This window comes from Balaenoptera borealis, assembly GCF_965194805.1.
Source record: "Balaenoptera borealis genome assembly, chromosome: 1".
Classification (NCBI taxonomy): domain Eukaryota; kingdom Metazoa; phylum Chordata; class Mammalia; order Artiodactyla; family Balaenopteridae; genus Balaenoptera; species Balaenoptera borealis.
In genome coordinates this window covers 139768705-139782829 of record NC_138860.1, presented here as the reverse complement: position 1 = coordinate 139782829, position 14125 = coordinate 139768705, and the positions used below count along the sequence as shown (strand labels likewise).

The 14125-nt window shown below is 41.4% G+C and overlaps 1 protein-coding gene across 2 annotated transcripts in view; it reads left to right on the top strand.

Annotated features, from left to right (window-relative positions):
- PGM1 (phosphoglucomutase 1) overlaps positions 1–14125 on the top strand; it is a 56180-nt gene that overhangs the window by 22764 nt on the left and 19291 nt on the right. The window contains exons 1-6 of one of the 2 annotated variants that reach the window (XM_082357701.1): positions 1221–1707; positions 6703–6865; positions 7210–7356; positions 8803–8928; positions 11287–11477; positions 12753–12907. In XM_082357701.1, the coding sequence (XP_082213827.1) occupies positions 1408–1707; positions 6703–6865; positions 7210–7356; positions 8803–8928; positions 11287–11477; positions 12753–12907 (1082 nt within the window). In that variant the 5' untranslated portion in view covers positions 1221–1407. Of the gene's footprint in view, positions 1–1220; positions 1708–6702; positions 6866–7209; positions 7357–8802; positions 8929–11286; positions 11478–12752; positions 12908–14125 lie in introns of those variants that run through there. The other variant, XM_082357702.1, reaches the window with a different exon arrangement.

The window sequence follows — 14125 nt, the reverse complement described above, 5'->3', positions numbered from 1 at the left end:
CACAGAGGGCAGTCTGCTGCTCTCAGGGCCTGTCTGCTTTTGGACCTGGCTTGACAAATTAGTAGAAAAATACTCAGATTTTGTTTCTCAAGAGATTACTACTTTTCCCTTGAAAACCTGACTTTTATGTGCACATCAAACTGCCCAGACATGTGGCGTAACTAGTCCTGATTTACTTTTTAAGCCTTGTTAACAAGTTCACCAAAACCTTGACAATGGAGCTTCGTAACTGACAACTTTTGCTGAGCCAGATAAAGAACACAACATGTATGTACCGACATAGATTATTAATAAAATCTCAGGGATCAAATGGGATGAGGTAGAGCGTTTTTAAACATCTTAGGTTCTTCAAATGCAAAGGACTTAAACTGCTTCACTAAAAATGTTTTCTTAAAAGTCAAGTCTACTTAAAACTGAGAATATGAATATACAAAATTTAATCTTATGTCCATATTATTTTTCCAAATAATAACTTGATCAAGCCTCATGCATTCAGAAAAACTTACTTCCCTCTCCCCCTACCACACACACACTATTCTGCTTATGTTTTCAAGGATTTGGTGCGTCTTCATCCCTACTTTTCTATAAGTTCAAGGGAATGACCAAGCTGTTGGTCATTCAGGGCATATTTGTGAATCTCTATTCTTCTAGAAGTGAATACTTTTTTGTTAAATCTTTGGTGGCCAATGAATAAATCTGTTCTGTTAGATGCTCTTTTTCCTTCTAACTGGGATTGCATGTGGGAAGTAAAAAAAAAATTACTTGAGTATCAAATACTTAAGTATCAAAATGACAGTGATGAAAGTAAACCAGAGGTAACTGAGATCCCTCACTTCCATTTTAAGATTGACCTTTAACTTGTGAGATGGCCTGGAACAACTTTAGCTGCAGTTGGCCTTCTCAGTGATGACTGCCCAGAGAGGCTCTGTTTTAAGGGGTGTCAGTAGCAGTGGGAGCCACACCAGGGTGTCTTGTTCATGATCCTGCGTCTTAGCACTGCACTTGCTCCGTCTTTGTCTGGCTCTGAGAGTGGAGTCTGGAGGCCACCTGGTGTTTGTAACTGAAGCCTGCTGCATGCAACACCCTCTGGACCCATCTCCACCCTAACAGGGAAACGAGGCAAAAATAATTGAAGGGTATTTGGCTTGGTTATGTGGGCAGACTGTCCTCATCAAAACAACTTTGAAGATCTGTGGATGTGGGTGGGTGTTTGGTCCTTTTCTTTTTCACAAGGGGTGACGACAACAGGAATTAACTCTGCTTCCTCATTGAGAGTGATCTTCCAGGCAAGACCTCTATTTTAGTTACTCGGCCAACACTGTTGCAGCTTCAGTTTGGACAGACTATTTGGGGGACCCTTGACTGCTTTCTGGACACCCTCGCTGAGCCAGCTGGTGGAAGTGAAAGATGAGTGATTCTGATGAATGGATTTCCGGGAAATACAGAAGAATGGAAGAAGGTCCTCTCCCTCTGTTGACTTTTGCTACAGCTCCCTACTATGACCAGAAACCAGGAACTAGTGGATTACGGAAGAAAACCTATTATTTCGAGGCAAAGCCATGCTATCTGGAGAATTTCATCCAGAGTATATTCTTTTCCATAGACCTAAAAGATCGCCAGGGATCCACACTGGTGGTTGGTGGAGATGGGCGGTATTTTAATAAATCAGCAATAGAGACAATAGTGCAGATGGCAGCTGCCAATGGGGTTGGTATACGATAAGTATTGCTATGCTTCTGGCTCTCCACATAACCTCTTAATTTTGCAGAAATATACACAGGTACAAAGATTTGTATATTGTAAACACCTCAATGCTACTAACATCCAATTAAGTTTCATTGTGACTTCAGAGATTGTATATTGTGATATTACCCCTGAAATTACATTAGTCACATGGGATATGGGAATGTAAGCTTAATTTCTTATGTTGTGCTCCGTGCCTGTTGCTTGAAAAAGTACCTGTTGGTTTTAGACATTCAAAGCGTACCCCAGCCTTAAGCTGTCTTATCTACATTCTAACTAGTTTTGAGGGACACTCTGTCCTGTGTATGAGGCTCTAATGAGCAGCGGAGAGAAGAAGATTATGTTTTCTTTCAATGGCTTCCTTGTTGAAGTTCAGTCACTTGTCAAACAGGAAAACAAAAGCCAGGGCACGCTGTTATTTGTGGATCCTGGTAGTTGTGCAGAAATGCTAGGAGGGAATTGGAAAATGTTAGGTGTGAGCTTTCCAAGAGGACCTGTTACAGGGGAACCCACGTATAATGACCTTGGACACAAAGAAGCCCTGTGTGTGGTGAATTCGTGCAGCAGGGTAGAGATAATAACTCCTGTAAGACTATAATATAAGGAGGCTTTGCTAAAGCTCTGCATCGTGAAAAACTGTGTTGCCTGAATCAGAAGGTATCTTGCACCAGGAAGCATTGATCTTGATAATCTAACAATTTGCACAGCCTTACTGAATTACAGGAAGGCAGGCATCAGGACATTGCTGTTTTTGCTCTGCAAATTCCTCTGTGGGACCAAAAATATATTTTTAGATTTTGGATTACACTTAGCAATAATTTGGAGCGCACAGTCCTTCAGTACTTATAAATTTTAAAAATCTGTTTTATTTCCTTTCTGGAAGCAATTCTGATTCTGAGAACATAAAAATTTAGCATTGTAGCCAAATGTGTTGGGCATTCATTTTCAGTCTATTTTAACAACACACTAAGAAGGTGTAATTGCAAAAGCCAAATTTAAAAAAAGCATACGTTATCAAATTTAAAAGAGTTTGTAGATCCTATTGTTTATGTGAAGTTTCCTTTATACCCAGTTTCAGAATCTGAATGCCTCTCATGTAAAATTTGCTGATAAAGTACTCAAATATGAAATTATGACACATACACATTTTTAAGATAAAATGTGACATGCTGTAAATTTCACCTTTGAGGAGAGCTGCAAAGGGAACGAATGGTATTAAGATGCTTTTAATCTTTTGGGGGAGAACGAATGGAACATTATTTCTCCGAATATATCTAGATTGTTGAGTGGATCTGGTACACTGTCCCCTTTGCTGTGATATATTTGGCTTCATTTCATTTTTGTGCAAAGCGGAAGGATGTGGAAGAGGTGGTAGGAATGTGTAATTGAGGCAGACGCTATAGACTTTCTCAGATTTACCATCTGAAGGTTTGCTAAATAATGCAATTAAGTGATAATAATTGACTAAATATGGTAACTGCCTATTTGTTAGAGCTGTGACAGCCCCAGCAATATTTTCAAGTCTTTTCAAGGACGTTCCTCACTAAAAATAGTGTTGCATTTAAAACAGTCACACTACCCAGCTGACTTAACGTAAAACGTTTAGTGGACCCATAAAGCACTTTCATCTGATAAAACCTATCAAATCCTATATAGTTTGATTTCTTTTTCTAACATATCCTAGATTCTGACTATTTTAACATCCCTTTGATTGTGGGCAGAACTTTAAGGAGGCAATCTAAAGGAAAAAATTTATTGCCACAGATTTCGGTAGAAGTCAGTGTTCCTTCCTCAGCTTTGTCAATACCCACTCCACCCATGAGCCGATTCTAGGAGAGCTTCTCAGCCTAGTGAGCTACATGGAGATCATTTCATTTCTCCCCTTTAGTACACTTTTATCTGGTACATTTACGGATAATGGAATACACTCTGCCTTTGTTTTTATTTGCACAGAGCTGTCTGCATTTACAGGCAATTTTAATGTACAAAATAAAACATTGGTGGGGCCCCGTTTATAGTACAGGTATCTCATTCAGTCCCCCGAGCTTTAAACCTAAAGATAATTTTAGAAATGAGAATAGAACCTGTGTATATGACTGGCAGAGCAAAGAAAATGGAACTTGTTTTTTTGTTTGTTTTTGTGTGAAACATAAGAAAACACCAGGCCCTATTTTCAATTAAAAGGAATATTTTAAAGTTTGCTCCCTGTCATGGTTAACTATCAAATGTGGGGTTGGGGGGAGAGTGAGGTATCCAGCTTGGCAGAAGGACGTGAGTCTTACGGAAGGGAGTGGGGGCCAGGAGGAAGGGCAGGAAAGACTGCTTGGTGAAGGACTCTCAATGCAGGATGGAGGGGTATCTCTAAGTTGGTAGACACTTGGGACCCAGGGAAGGGTTTTTTTTTTTTAATTTTCTTTTGTGTGGTAGAGTATACCTAACAAAATTTGCTGTTTTAACCATTTTTAAGTGTACAATTCAGTGGTATTCATTACATTCACAATGTTCTGCAACCATCACCACTATCTAGTTCCAGATCCTTTTCATCATCTCATCCAAAACTCTGTACTCACTAAACAAGAAGTCCCCATTCTCTTCTCCCCCCAGCCCCTGGCAACTTTGGTTTTACTTTCTGTGAATTTGCCTGTTCTGTGTCCTTCGTATAAGTGGAACCATACAATACTTGTCCTTTTGTGTCTGGCTTATTTTACTTAGTATAATATTTTCAAGGTTCATCCATATTGTAGCATGTATCAGAATTTCCTTCCTTCTTAAGGCTGAATAATATTGCATTGTATGTGTATACCACATTTTGTTTATCCATTCATCTTTTAATGGACATTTGCGTTGTTTCCACTTTTGGCTATTGTGAATAATGCTGCTGTGAACATGGGTGTGCAAATATCTGTTTGGGTCCCTGCTTTCTTTTTGTGTCTATACCTAGAAGTGGAATTTCTGGATCATATGGTACAGGGAAGGTTTTTGAGTAGGGGAGGGACACAGTTAGAACTATGGTTTAGAAAGATGAACTAGGTGGGCCTGGGTAGGTCAGATAGATTCAGCCAGGGTAGGGCAAAGGAGGTACAGGTGGGAGAGAGGCAGGGGAGGTTGAGTCAGGAGCTGTTACAATGCTTCAGACATCCTTCGGGGAGGAAGATAATAGAGTAATATCTCCCCAATATCAGGTTGAGGATTAATATTGCTGAGGATAATTCGTGGAAAAGAGTCTGCTCTGGAAGGGAATATTTTGGCCAGCTGTACCTATTCTTGGGCTCAGGAGAAGGAACCTACCATGGACTTCCCTTGCTTCTCTTGACTTTCTCTCTTACTCTTACCTTCTGGTATAGTCCTCTCAGCCTTGGACCATTCCTGACTGCAGATTTCACCATAAGGAATGGTAGAATTAAGGGGTGACTTGGGTGGCATAGCTTAATATTCATTTATCAGTTTCCCCTTCCACATTAAGAACATACAGAATCCAAGTAAAAGTCAGCGTGCTTGATGGGCAAACACTGTTTTCAGATAACTCCATCAGCCACTCTGGCTGATTAAATTGCCATCTGTAAGCTCCTCTCATCGAAATTATGGAACTGCTCAGCCACAGGCTTTTATTTTCATCAGAACCACACCTGGAAACTGCTGGAAGGGTGAGATGTTACCATTACCACTGTATTGAGTCAGGGAGCTACCACTTCCTGAGGGAGGCAGAACGTAAGAAATATATTAGGATAACAGAAATTGTTCAGAGAGAGACACATGAGAGCCAAGATGTGCCTGCAATGAAGCGGCTGCCTCCTGAGAGGTGGTTGGTAGTGGAGAGGGTTAATTATAAGGCAGTCAAGCTGTTAGTGACCTACGGGAAGGTGGCAAAGCTAACAGTCCCAGAAAAACTTCCCCAGGGAATCCAGGTATCTCATTGGCATTTTCAACCTTAGAAATGCATCTTCCACCATCAAGTCATTTCTTCAACCATGTTTATCTTGGGTGGGGCAAGAAGAAGTAACAACTGGAAAACTTAAAAACATCCTCGTCCCTTCCTTCTTTCAGAGGGGAGGATGGAGGAAGGGCACAAACTCCTTGTTTTTTAAATCTTTTCATGTAGCAGTCACATCTCTAGTCAGAGGAACGGACAGAACTTCTTCCTTCTTTTCCAACTTGCGTCGTGTTGAAACAGATATAAATTACTCTCATTTTAGCAAAGGAGCTGTGCTGATACCATCTGTGAGAGATATGGGAAAGTGAGTTAAGAACACAACAGGAGTACCACCTGTAGCTCTTTCATGTAGGTGTTCTGGCTGGTTTACCCACTAACACTCCCAGCATTCCCTGCCTTAGGCCCAGGAGGTAGCTCAGGTACACCCTAGCGAGGGTAGGTGTGTCCTGCTTTGAGGAACCCCCAAATCCAAGCTTGACTGGAAACATAAATTTATGAGATACATTTTGTAACATTTCTTCATGTAAAGTTTGCCCTTTTTACTTTGTCAGATATTTTAGTTTACAGAAGCCTTCTCTTTGGGTTAGAATTCCTTTAACTAGTTAAATTTATATTCTCTTTCCCAATGTGGATTGAAAGTATGATTATAGTGGATAAAAATGTGGGTTTTCTCACAAATTTTTAATGTATCCAAATTATGAACCGAGTCTGGAAAGGCTGTGTTTTGTTTTCGTGCCAAAGCCTTACAGCATCCCTGGATCATACACTACAAAGTCCCAAAAAGCTATCTGAAGGAATGGCTTTGTTCAGCAATGCTGATTCTACTTCAATAATAATATTACTCAACAACAGCAATAAAATACTTCAGTATAATAATACTATTAACCCAAGCTGTTAGATGTTCATTAAAGGACATCTTTTCTTGTCCAGTAGACTATTTCTTTGTCCATCTGGCTGTTCTGGCATTTCTGTGCAGTAGCTCTGGATTTATTAAAGTTAAAGTGTGTGTTCTGGATTTCTTCTCCTAGATTGGTCGCTTGGTTATTGGACAGAATGGAATCCTCTCCACCCCTGCTGTATCCTGCATCATTAGAAAGATCAAAGCCATTGGTGGGATCATTCTGACAGCCAGCCACAACCCAGGAGGACCCAATGGAGATTTTGGAATCAAATTCAATATTTCCAATGGAGGTGAGTTTGCTGTCATTTTGAGTATAGCCAATTTTATGTTCTGTAGGACAAACTGATAACCAAGGCCTTGGGAGGTCAGGGTTCTGGTTCTGATCCTCAGCAAGGGAGCTTTTTGTTTCCTTTTGGTGAAAGTGAGATGCTTCTCATTTTGCTGTACCTGAGTATGAGGAGCCATGCGTGAATGATCATTGACATAATATTTCTTTTTAGAAAATTCTGATACTTTGCTGCTTGAATGATGGCATGGCAGATGTGTTAGTAAAGAGGAGTTGATGAGCTTTGTGTTCTTTGTATTTCCATGTCAACTGTACAAAATGACCCACTGTTTGCTGTTTGATTTCCAGGTCCTGCCCCGGAAGCAATAACTGATAAAATTTTCCATATCAGCAAGACAATCGAAGAATATGCAATTTGTCCTGACCTGCATGTAGACCTTGGGGTTCTGGGAAAGCAGCAGTTTGACCTGGAAAACAAGTTCAAACCCTTCACAGGCATGTTTACTCTTCTCCTCTCTTGCCCACTCCTAGTTCCAACTTGAGGGATTTGCCTTTCAAGGTTTTAATAACATGGGTCTTTATCTTTGGAAAGATTGTGGTCACCAAGCTTTGCATGCATTAATTAGCAGGTCTGGAAGTCTAGAGACCTGGGCTCTCTGGGCCCTGCTGGGGATCAGCTGTGTGACCTTGGCTGAGTTGTTTCCAAATCTCTCGGCTTCAGTTTCCATACCTATAAAATGGACGGCCTTGAGGAGAAGACCTTTAAGATCATGTTCACAGCTATCTTTTATTGAGCTTTTATTATGTGCCAAGCTCTTCACATGCATTATCTCATTTTATTCTTACAGTAGCCCTGTGAGGGCAGCACTGTCAGTATTCACTTTTTCCAGATGAGGAAACAAAGGCTGAGCGAGCTTAAGTAAGAGGCTCCAGGTCACATAGTCAGTGAGTGGTAAGCCAGGATTCAGACACAGGTGTGAATGATTCCAAAGCCCGGGCTTTGATTTCCTTTTCAGTAAAATCAACTTAGACCATTTTGGGGGCTAAATTGAAACTCCCTGTGTAGCAGCTGTGGTAAACATTTTGTTGTTGAATGCCAAGTTTTGACAATAATTGATGGAATAAATGTTTATAAAATTATTCATATTAATAAATGAGGATGAGATGGGTTAGCAATGTGACTTGCATTTCAACTTTGCTCTAACATGTATTCTTTCCTCTGGGCTGCAAGTTTATGGGAGGCATTTTTTTGTTTGAACCTACCCATAAGGAGCTGACAGTTGCATCCCAACAAAGAGGAAGGGGTGCTTTGGTACATTTTGAAGACATTCTTAAGGTTTAGAAAACACCAGTAGAGAATTTCTTAAACACTTCATGTTTTGAAAATGTTCAGACCCGTGAAAACTCAACAACAAGAACAATACTTAGTTCTTACTTTTGTGTTATTCCTTTAGCAGTGCATGTGAAAAGTGATTCATTAAAAATTATTTTCTCTGCTTTTTACTATTATGTCTTGACGGCAAGGGGCCTGGAAAAAGTAAAATAAAGTAGGTGTTACATTTTCTGTTATTTTTTGACACCAAAATACACTTCTCATGGAGACTGATGGGGAATCAACGTGGCAGCAGAACAGAGTTTAGCATCAGGCAAAACTCTTGTCAAAATTCCCCTCTGTGCCCCATCCCAGCTGTGTGGGCAAGTTACTTCATCTTTCAGAACTTGAACTTGCTCGTCTATAAAATAGAACTAATAACATTTACCTCTCAGGAAATCTGTTAGTATTGAATAAGAGATCATGTAACGGCCCTGGCACATTGGAGCTGCTCCATAAATGTCCTTTTAAAATAGCAATTGCACGTTTACAGCAATATGATCATTTCAGAGGAGAATGTTTCTAAATGTGTTTAGTTCCTCCGTCTTTAATGTTGCTTGTTCTCACAGTGGAAATTGTGGATTCGGTGGAAGCTTATGCTACGATGCTGAGAAGCATCTTTGATTTCAACGCACTGAAAGAACTGCTTTCTGGTCCAAACCGATTAAAGATCCGCATAGACGCCATGCATGGAGGTATGGAGCCATTTCTTTTCTGTTCCCTTCCCTCAAAGACATGAAGCAGCTCTCGACTTTGTGTATCATGATGCTTTAACAAACCTTTTCTTAAGACTCTCTCTGTTTGACGGTTTTTAAACAGTTACGTTGCAAAAATTTCAGAGTAATATTCACGCAGATAAAAATCTAATTGTATGCAGGAAAAATTCCTCATGGTAAGGTAGTGTGAAGGTCAGCGTTTCCACATTAAGCATCAGGTTTTAAGTAACAGGCAACTATTTTTGTGTACTCTCCCTCCCCCTCAGAAGATGCCTTACATTCTTCCTAAATGCCCCCATCTATTTCCGACGGGGCCTGTGGTTTGCTAGATGCGATAAACGTGCTCCTGAGCCCCACACCCCACTTGCCTGCTCCCACATACGCCTTTTCTTAGAAGATGACCAGAGCAAGCTGAGGATTAAATTCAGGAACAACAGGATGTATGTCTCTCCCTCTTCTTCCTCTGTGGGTTGTGTGGCCAGGTCAGAGAGAGCAGCTGTCACCGAACCAGAACCATGAGATTCTCTTGCATGTAGGGAATTCCTGAGCACTTGAGTTTATTTGTTTTGTAATAATTTACAATTTTAGACTCTTTGAGTCACAGGGATTTTCCCTGGTGTTGGAATCCATCTGCCTGCCTGGTTGTGGAAGACTTTCTGCCTGTGCTTGAACCCTTTCCATGATGCTGTCAGGGCCTTCTGTTACACTGCAAAACCACAGTTAGAAAACTTCTCCTGGTGGGCTGAAATCTTCTGTCTCTGGAACTTCTCCCGTTGGGTCCTAACTTGCCTCTGGAGTCCCATAGAATGGGTCTCCTTCTTGATTCAGACAAAGGCTATTCTGACTTTTCAAAGCATTCAACAGACATGTATTGAGTAGCTACTACATGTATGCTTGGGGGTAGGCAGGGGTTCAGTAGAGACTCTCTTCAAAGAGTTTTGCGATGCTTGGAGAGATGAGGTAGGTAAGAAACCAACCATCGCCAGGCCAGCAAAATGAGGGTTAGGTAGAATTTCAAGTATTCTCCTTGGGGTGTGGAAGAAGGCATAGTTTGACCAAAGGTATCAAGAAAGGTTTCCTGGAAAAAGTGGCAGCCAACTCATCTTATATGAAAGAAAGACGTAGGGTGGTGGAGGGTCAAGTGATGGTCATTCCCAGCTGAGGCAGTTGGCTGTAGCAAATGCATGAAAGCTTAAAGATAGAAGTCACATTAGGGGAATGAGCAGAAGCCTGGGCTGGCCTGAGAATGGAGCCTGTGATGGGGTATTTGCTAGTCGCCGCTGGTCGCGAAGCTGACTTCTTTCTCCAGGCCTTTAAGTTGCTCCTCGAAAGCCTCAGTTGCTATACCCCTCACAGCCCTGGCTGCCTCGGCCTCATTCTGTGGTGTGTCAGTAGCCTCCTTAACGGGGGGCCCCTAATGGGAGACACGTATTCTATACTGTTCTGACCCCTGTCGCATATATTGGTGTCGGTACCTTCCTTGGTGAAAAAACAATCTCAGCATTTTAGAGATGAACATTCTTGATCGTTACACTAAGTATCACTGTGAAGTGTGTGACTGGTTTTTCCTGTTGTTCACTGTTACTGTTTTTTGTTTGTTTGTCTGTATTCTTTTGATCAGTTTTTCGGATAGCCTGATAGAGGAGAAGGATTAGGGCTCTGAATCCTAGCTCCCACTCCTACTATCTGTGTAAGTCTGGGCAGATAGCTTCCTCTCAGAACCTCAGTTTTCTTATCTATAAATTGGAGGAAATAATCGTAATACAAAATTTATAAAATGTGTGCCGGTACTGTTCTCAGTGCCTCATATCTATTAACTCATTTAATTCTCACATCAACCCTGTTAGGTAGCTACTATTATTATCCTCATTTTGCAGGTGGGGTAGACGGAGGCACAGCAAAGAGATTAAATAGCTTTCCCCAAATGGCACAGCCAATAATTGGCAGAGCTGAGATTTGAACCCAGACACTCTGATTCCAGAGTCCAGGTTCTTAAGCACTAAGCTGTACCACCTCGTGGGCCTTTTTTGAAGGACTGAGTGAGAAAACAGTTGAGAAGCACCTGGCACAGGTGTGTACCAGGGCCTTCATATTGGTTCGCTCCCTTCCCTTCCCCCACTCTTTCCTTCATCAAATGGCCTCACCCTTTCCAACCTAATCTCTCAATATTCCTGTTTGTAGAACTTTCTACTCCAGCCTTATCTCCCCACAAGCCCTTGAATACAGTTTGCATGTTCTCTTTGCCGTTCTCCCTAGAACACCTCCACCTTATGTAGTAAGTCCTCACCTCCTGTAGTAAGTTTTATTTTCTGGTTCTTTATTTCACGCTCTGCATAGTTGTGGGACCGTATGTGAAGAAGATCCTCTGTGAAGAACTCGGAGCCCCCGCCAACTCAGCAGTTAACTGTGTTCCCCTGGAGGACTTCGGAGGCCACCACCCTGACCCCAACCTCACCTATGCAGCTGACCTGGTGGAGACTATGAAGACAGGAGACCATGATTTTGGGGCTGCCTTTGATGGAGATGGAGTGGGTACAAGTGTTTTTAAGTGAACTCTGATGCAGGTCAGGCCTGATCCTAAAGACGGGGAGAAAGCAGACTGCTTCTACCAGGCCTTGTGGGCCTAGGAGTGCCAGTCAACCCCCTTCATTGCACCTGGAGTCAGGGCTCAATTATTAGGAGACCCTCTTGAACAGAATGAGTCCTTGAAATGGAACCCATGTGTTTAATGTCTGCTAAGAGGGGCAGGGTAACTGGGGCCTGGTTATGATGTCATGACTGGTGCTTCATGAACTAGTTGGGTTCTAGGTACCTGTCCTGAGGTAGGTTTTTGCTCTAAACGAGCAGCTAGCTACTTAATCTCTGGAAAGGGTCTTGGCCTTATAATATGCCCATCTGTTCATTCACATTAGCTGAAAGATGAAACTATAATGAGAGAATTAACATTTTATTCTTTAGCTACAATTAATATTTTAAATAAACACACACTTTTATTTACATTCGTGGGTATATGACAGACGAGGAGGGAAACTGTCTTAGGTTTGTATACTTGATATCTCAGAGATAGTAAACACTACACATATTTACTTAGTTGAAAATATATTTTGGTGGTTGCTATTATTCTTTAACATCATCTAGAATTCATTGTTTCCTAAAAATAGGTTTTCCAATATCAAAATTTGGGGACATTAAAAGGGTCCCTAGCAGACATTATTTGCAATGCATCTTTCTGTGGCAGTGCATGATGGGAGTTTTTCCCTCCATACTCTCAGTTACTTGAGTACTTCCGGTATGTCAGGCACCAAGAGAGCAGTGAGGTGGCAGCATGTTCTGGTGGATCCTGCACCACATGGAGGGCCCAAGATTTAGAAGCCTTTCCTTGAGGAAATCTGCTTTGTTCCTTGAAGGATGGCTGGTAGACCTACCAGACTCTAAAGAGCCCATATTTCCTCTCATTGTGATCTCTCCTCTCTTTTGGGAGAGAAGAGAGGTGATTAGTTCCAGAGTTTGGAAAAGGTCAGGGAGGTTACGGTCCGCTGGCCTCTGGAGGGAGAACAGAAGATTCGGCCCAGAAGGAGTTTGTGCTTGCACTTTAATTTAAAACAGTTTTAGCTCTTTGGCATGGAGGTGCCATTGGCCCAGTGGTACTGTACAGATCCATTAGGAATAAAATCCAGTGTTTAGAAGCCAGTATGAATAAATGTATCATAGTTTTAAATTTTATAAAACCTCCATGTAAGATAGTTTGGTTTCTTCAGCACTTTGATTAAAAGATCTTCCTTTGAATTCCCCTTCTCCCAAAGGATCGAAACATGATTCTGGGCAAGCATGGGTTCTTTGTGAACCCTTCAGACTCTGTGGCTGTCATTGCTGCCAACATCGTCAGCATTCCATATTTCCAGCAAACCGGGGTCCGCGGCTTTGCACGCAGCATGCCCACCAGTGGTGCCCTGGACCGGTACGTCTCTCCATTCCCTTGGCTCCCGCCAGGCCCTTCACAGTGCTGGGAACACCCTTCTTCCCTTTTCACCTAGGGCATCTGATGCATAGTATGTGCTATGGAGGTGTTTATTTTATGAAGGAATGGATGAACTTTTTTCTGGATTGGTTGTCCCCCCTCTGTGCTCCCTTAGGACCCTGCATTTCTTCCATCCTGGCACTTATCACACTGTGTCCTGATAGCCTGTTTACTTGACTATCTGCCCTGTTAGACTAGAAACTTCTACAGAGAAAATAATGTCTTATTCACTGTCCTAAACTCTTCCTGATCATGGTGTGCCTCACACACACACACACACACACACACACACACATATCATTTTTAAAAATGAATGATTGAATGTTAATAAATGAATGGATAGCACTTCGTTGTAGTCAAGACATCATTTTAGAGACTCACTTTCCCTTAGCAGTGTACACAGAGTTCAGGTGAAAGAGCAGTTTGATGTAAGATAAGTGTTTCAGCAGAACTTTCAAAAACATTCCTCATCCAGCCCCCATCAGATGCCCATACACACACAAGCATAGTAAATGTTCATTTATCCAAAATCTGAGTAAACGTAAAGCTGAAATAGTTAAAAAAAATACATTCAGTTTTTGAGAAAGGCGGTACCAGTGACAGTAAACAGTTGATATCTCTGACTTGCTTATTTATTGATTGATTGTATTTCATCTCACTTGCAAAGGCTTTAGGGTAGCTTATGGGATCACATCTAAAACATCTGAAAAGTATAAGTCCTAAATGAGGACCAACCAGGTAGAGTATTAACTAGACCATGTTAGGTGTCCAATAAATGTTTCCTGGATGAATAGATAAAGAACAAGTGAATGAATAAAAGGTCGAGGCCAGGGAGGAAAGCAGAATGTATGTATCTAGGCGCTTACAATCATAATTAATATTAATTGAACATTACCTTATGCTAGACACTAGATATGTTTTAAGTCATTTAATTCTCAGACCGACCCCATGAAGTAAATGCTATATTTAACTCCTCTTTACAGGTGGGAAAACAAAAGAACAAAGAAATTAACTAATTTGCCCAAGGTCACCCAACTAGTAAATGATGGAGCAGAATTTGAACCCAGAACCTTTGCTCCCAGCCACTGAGCTATACAGTAGTTATCTATTTCGTGTGTGTGTGTGTGTGTGTGTGTATGTGTTATAGAACTAGTGCTG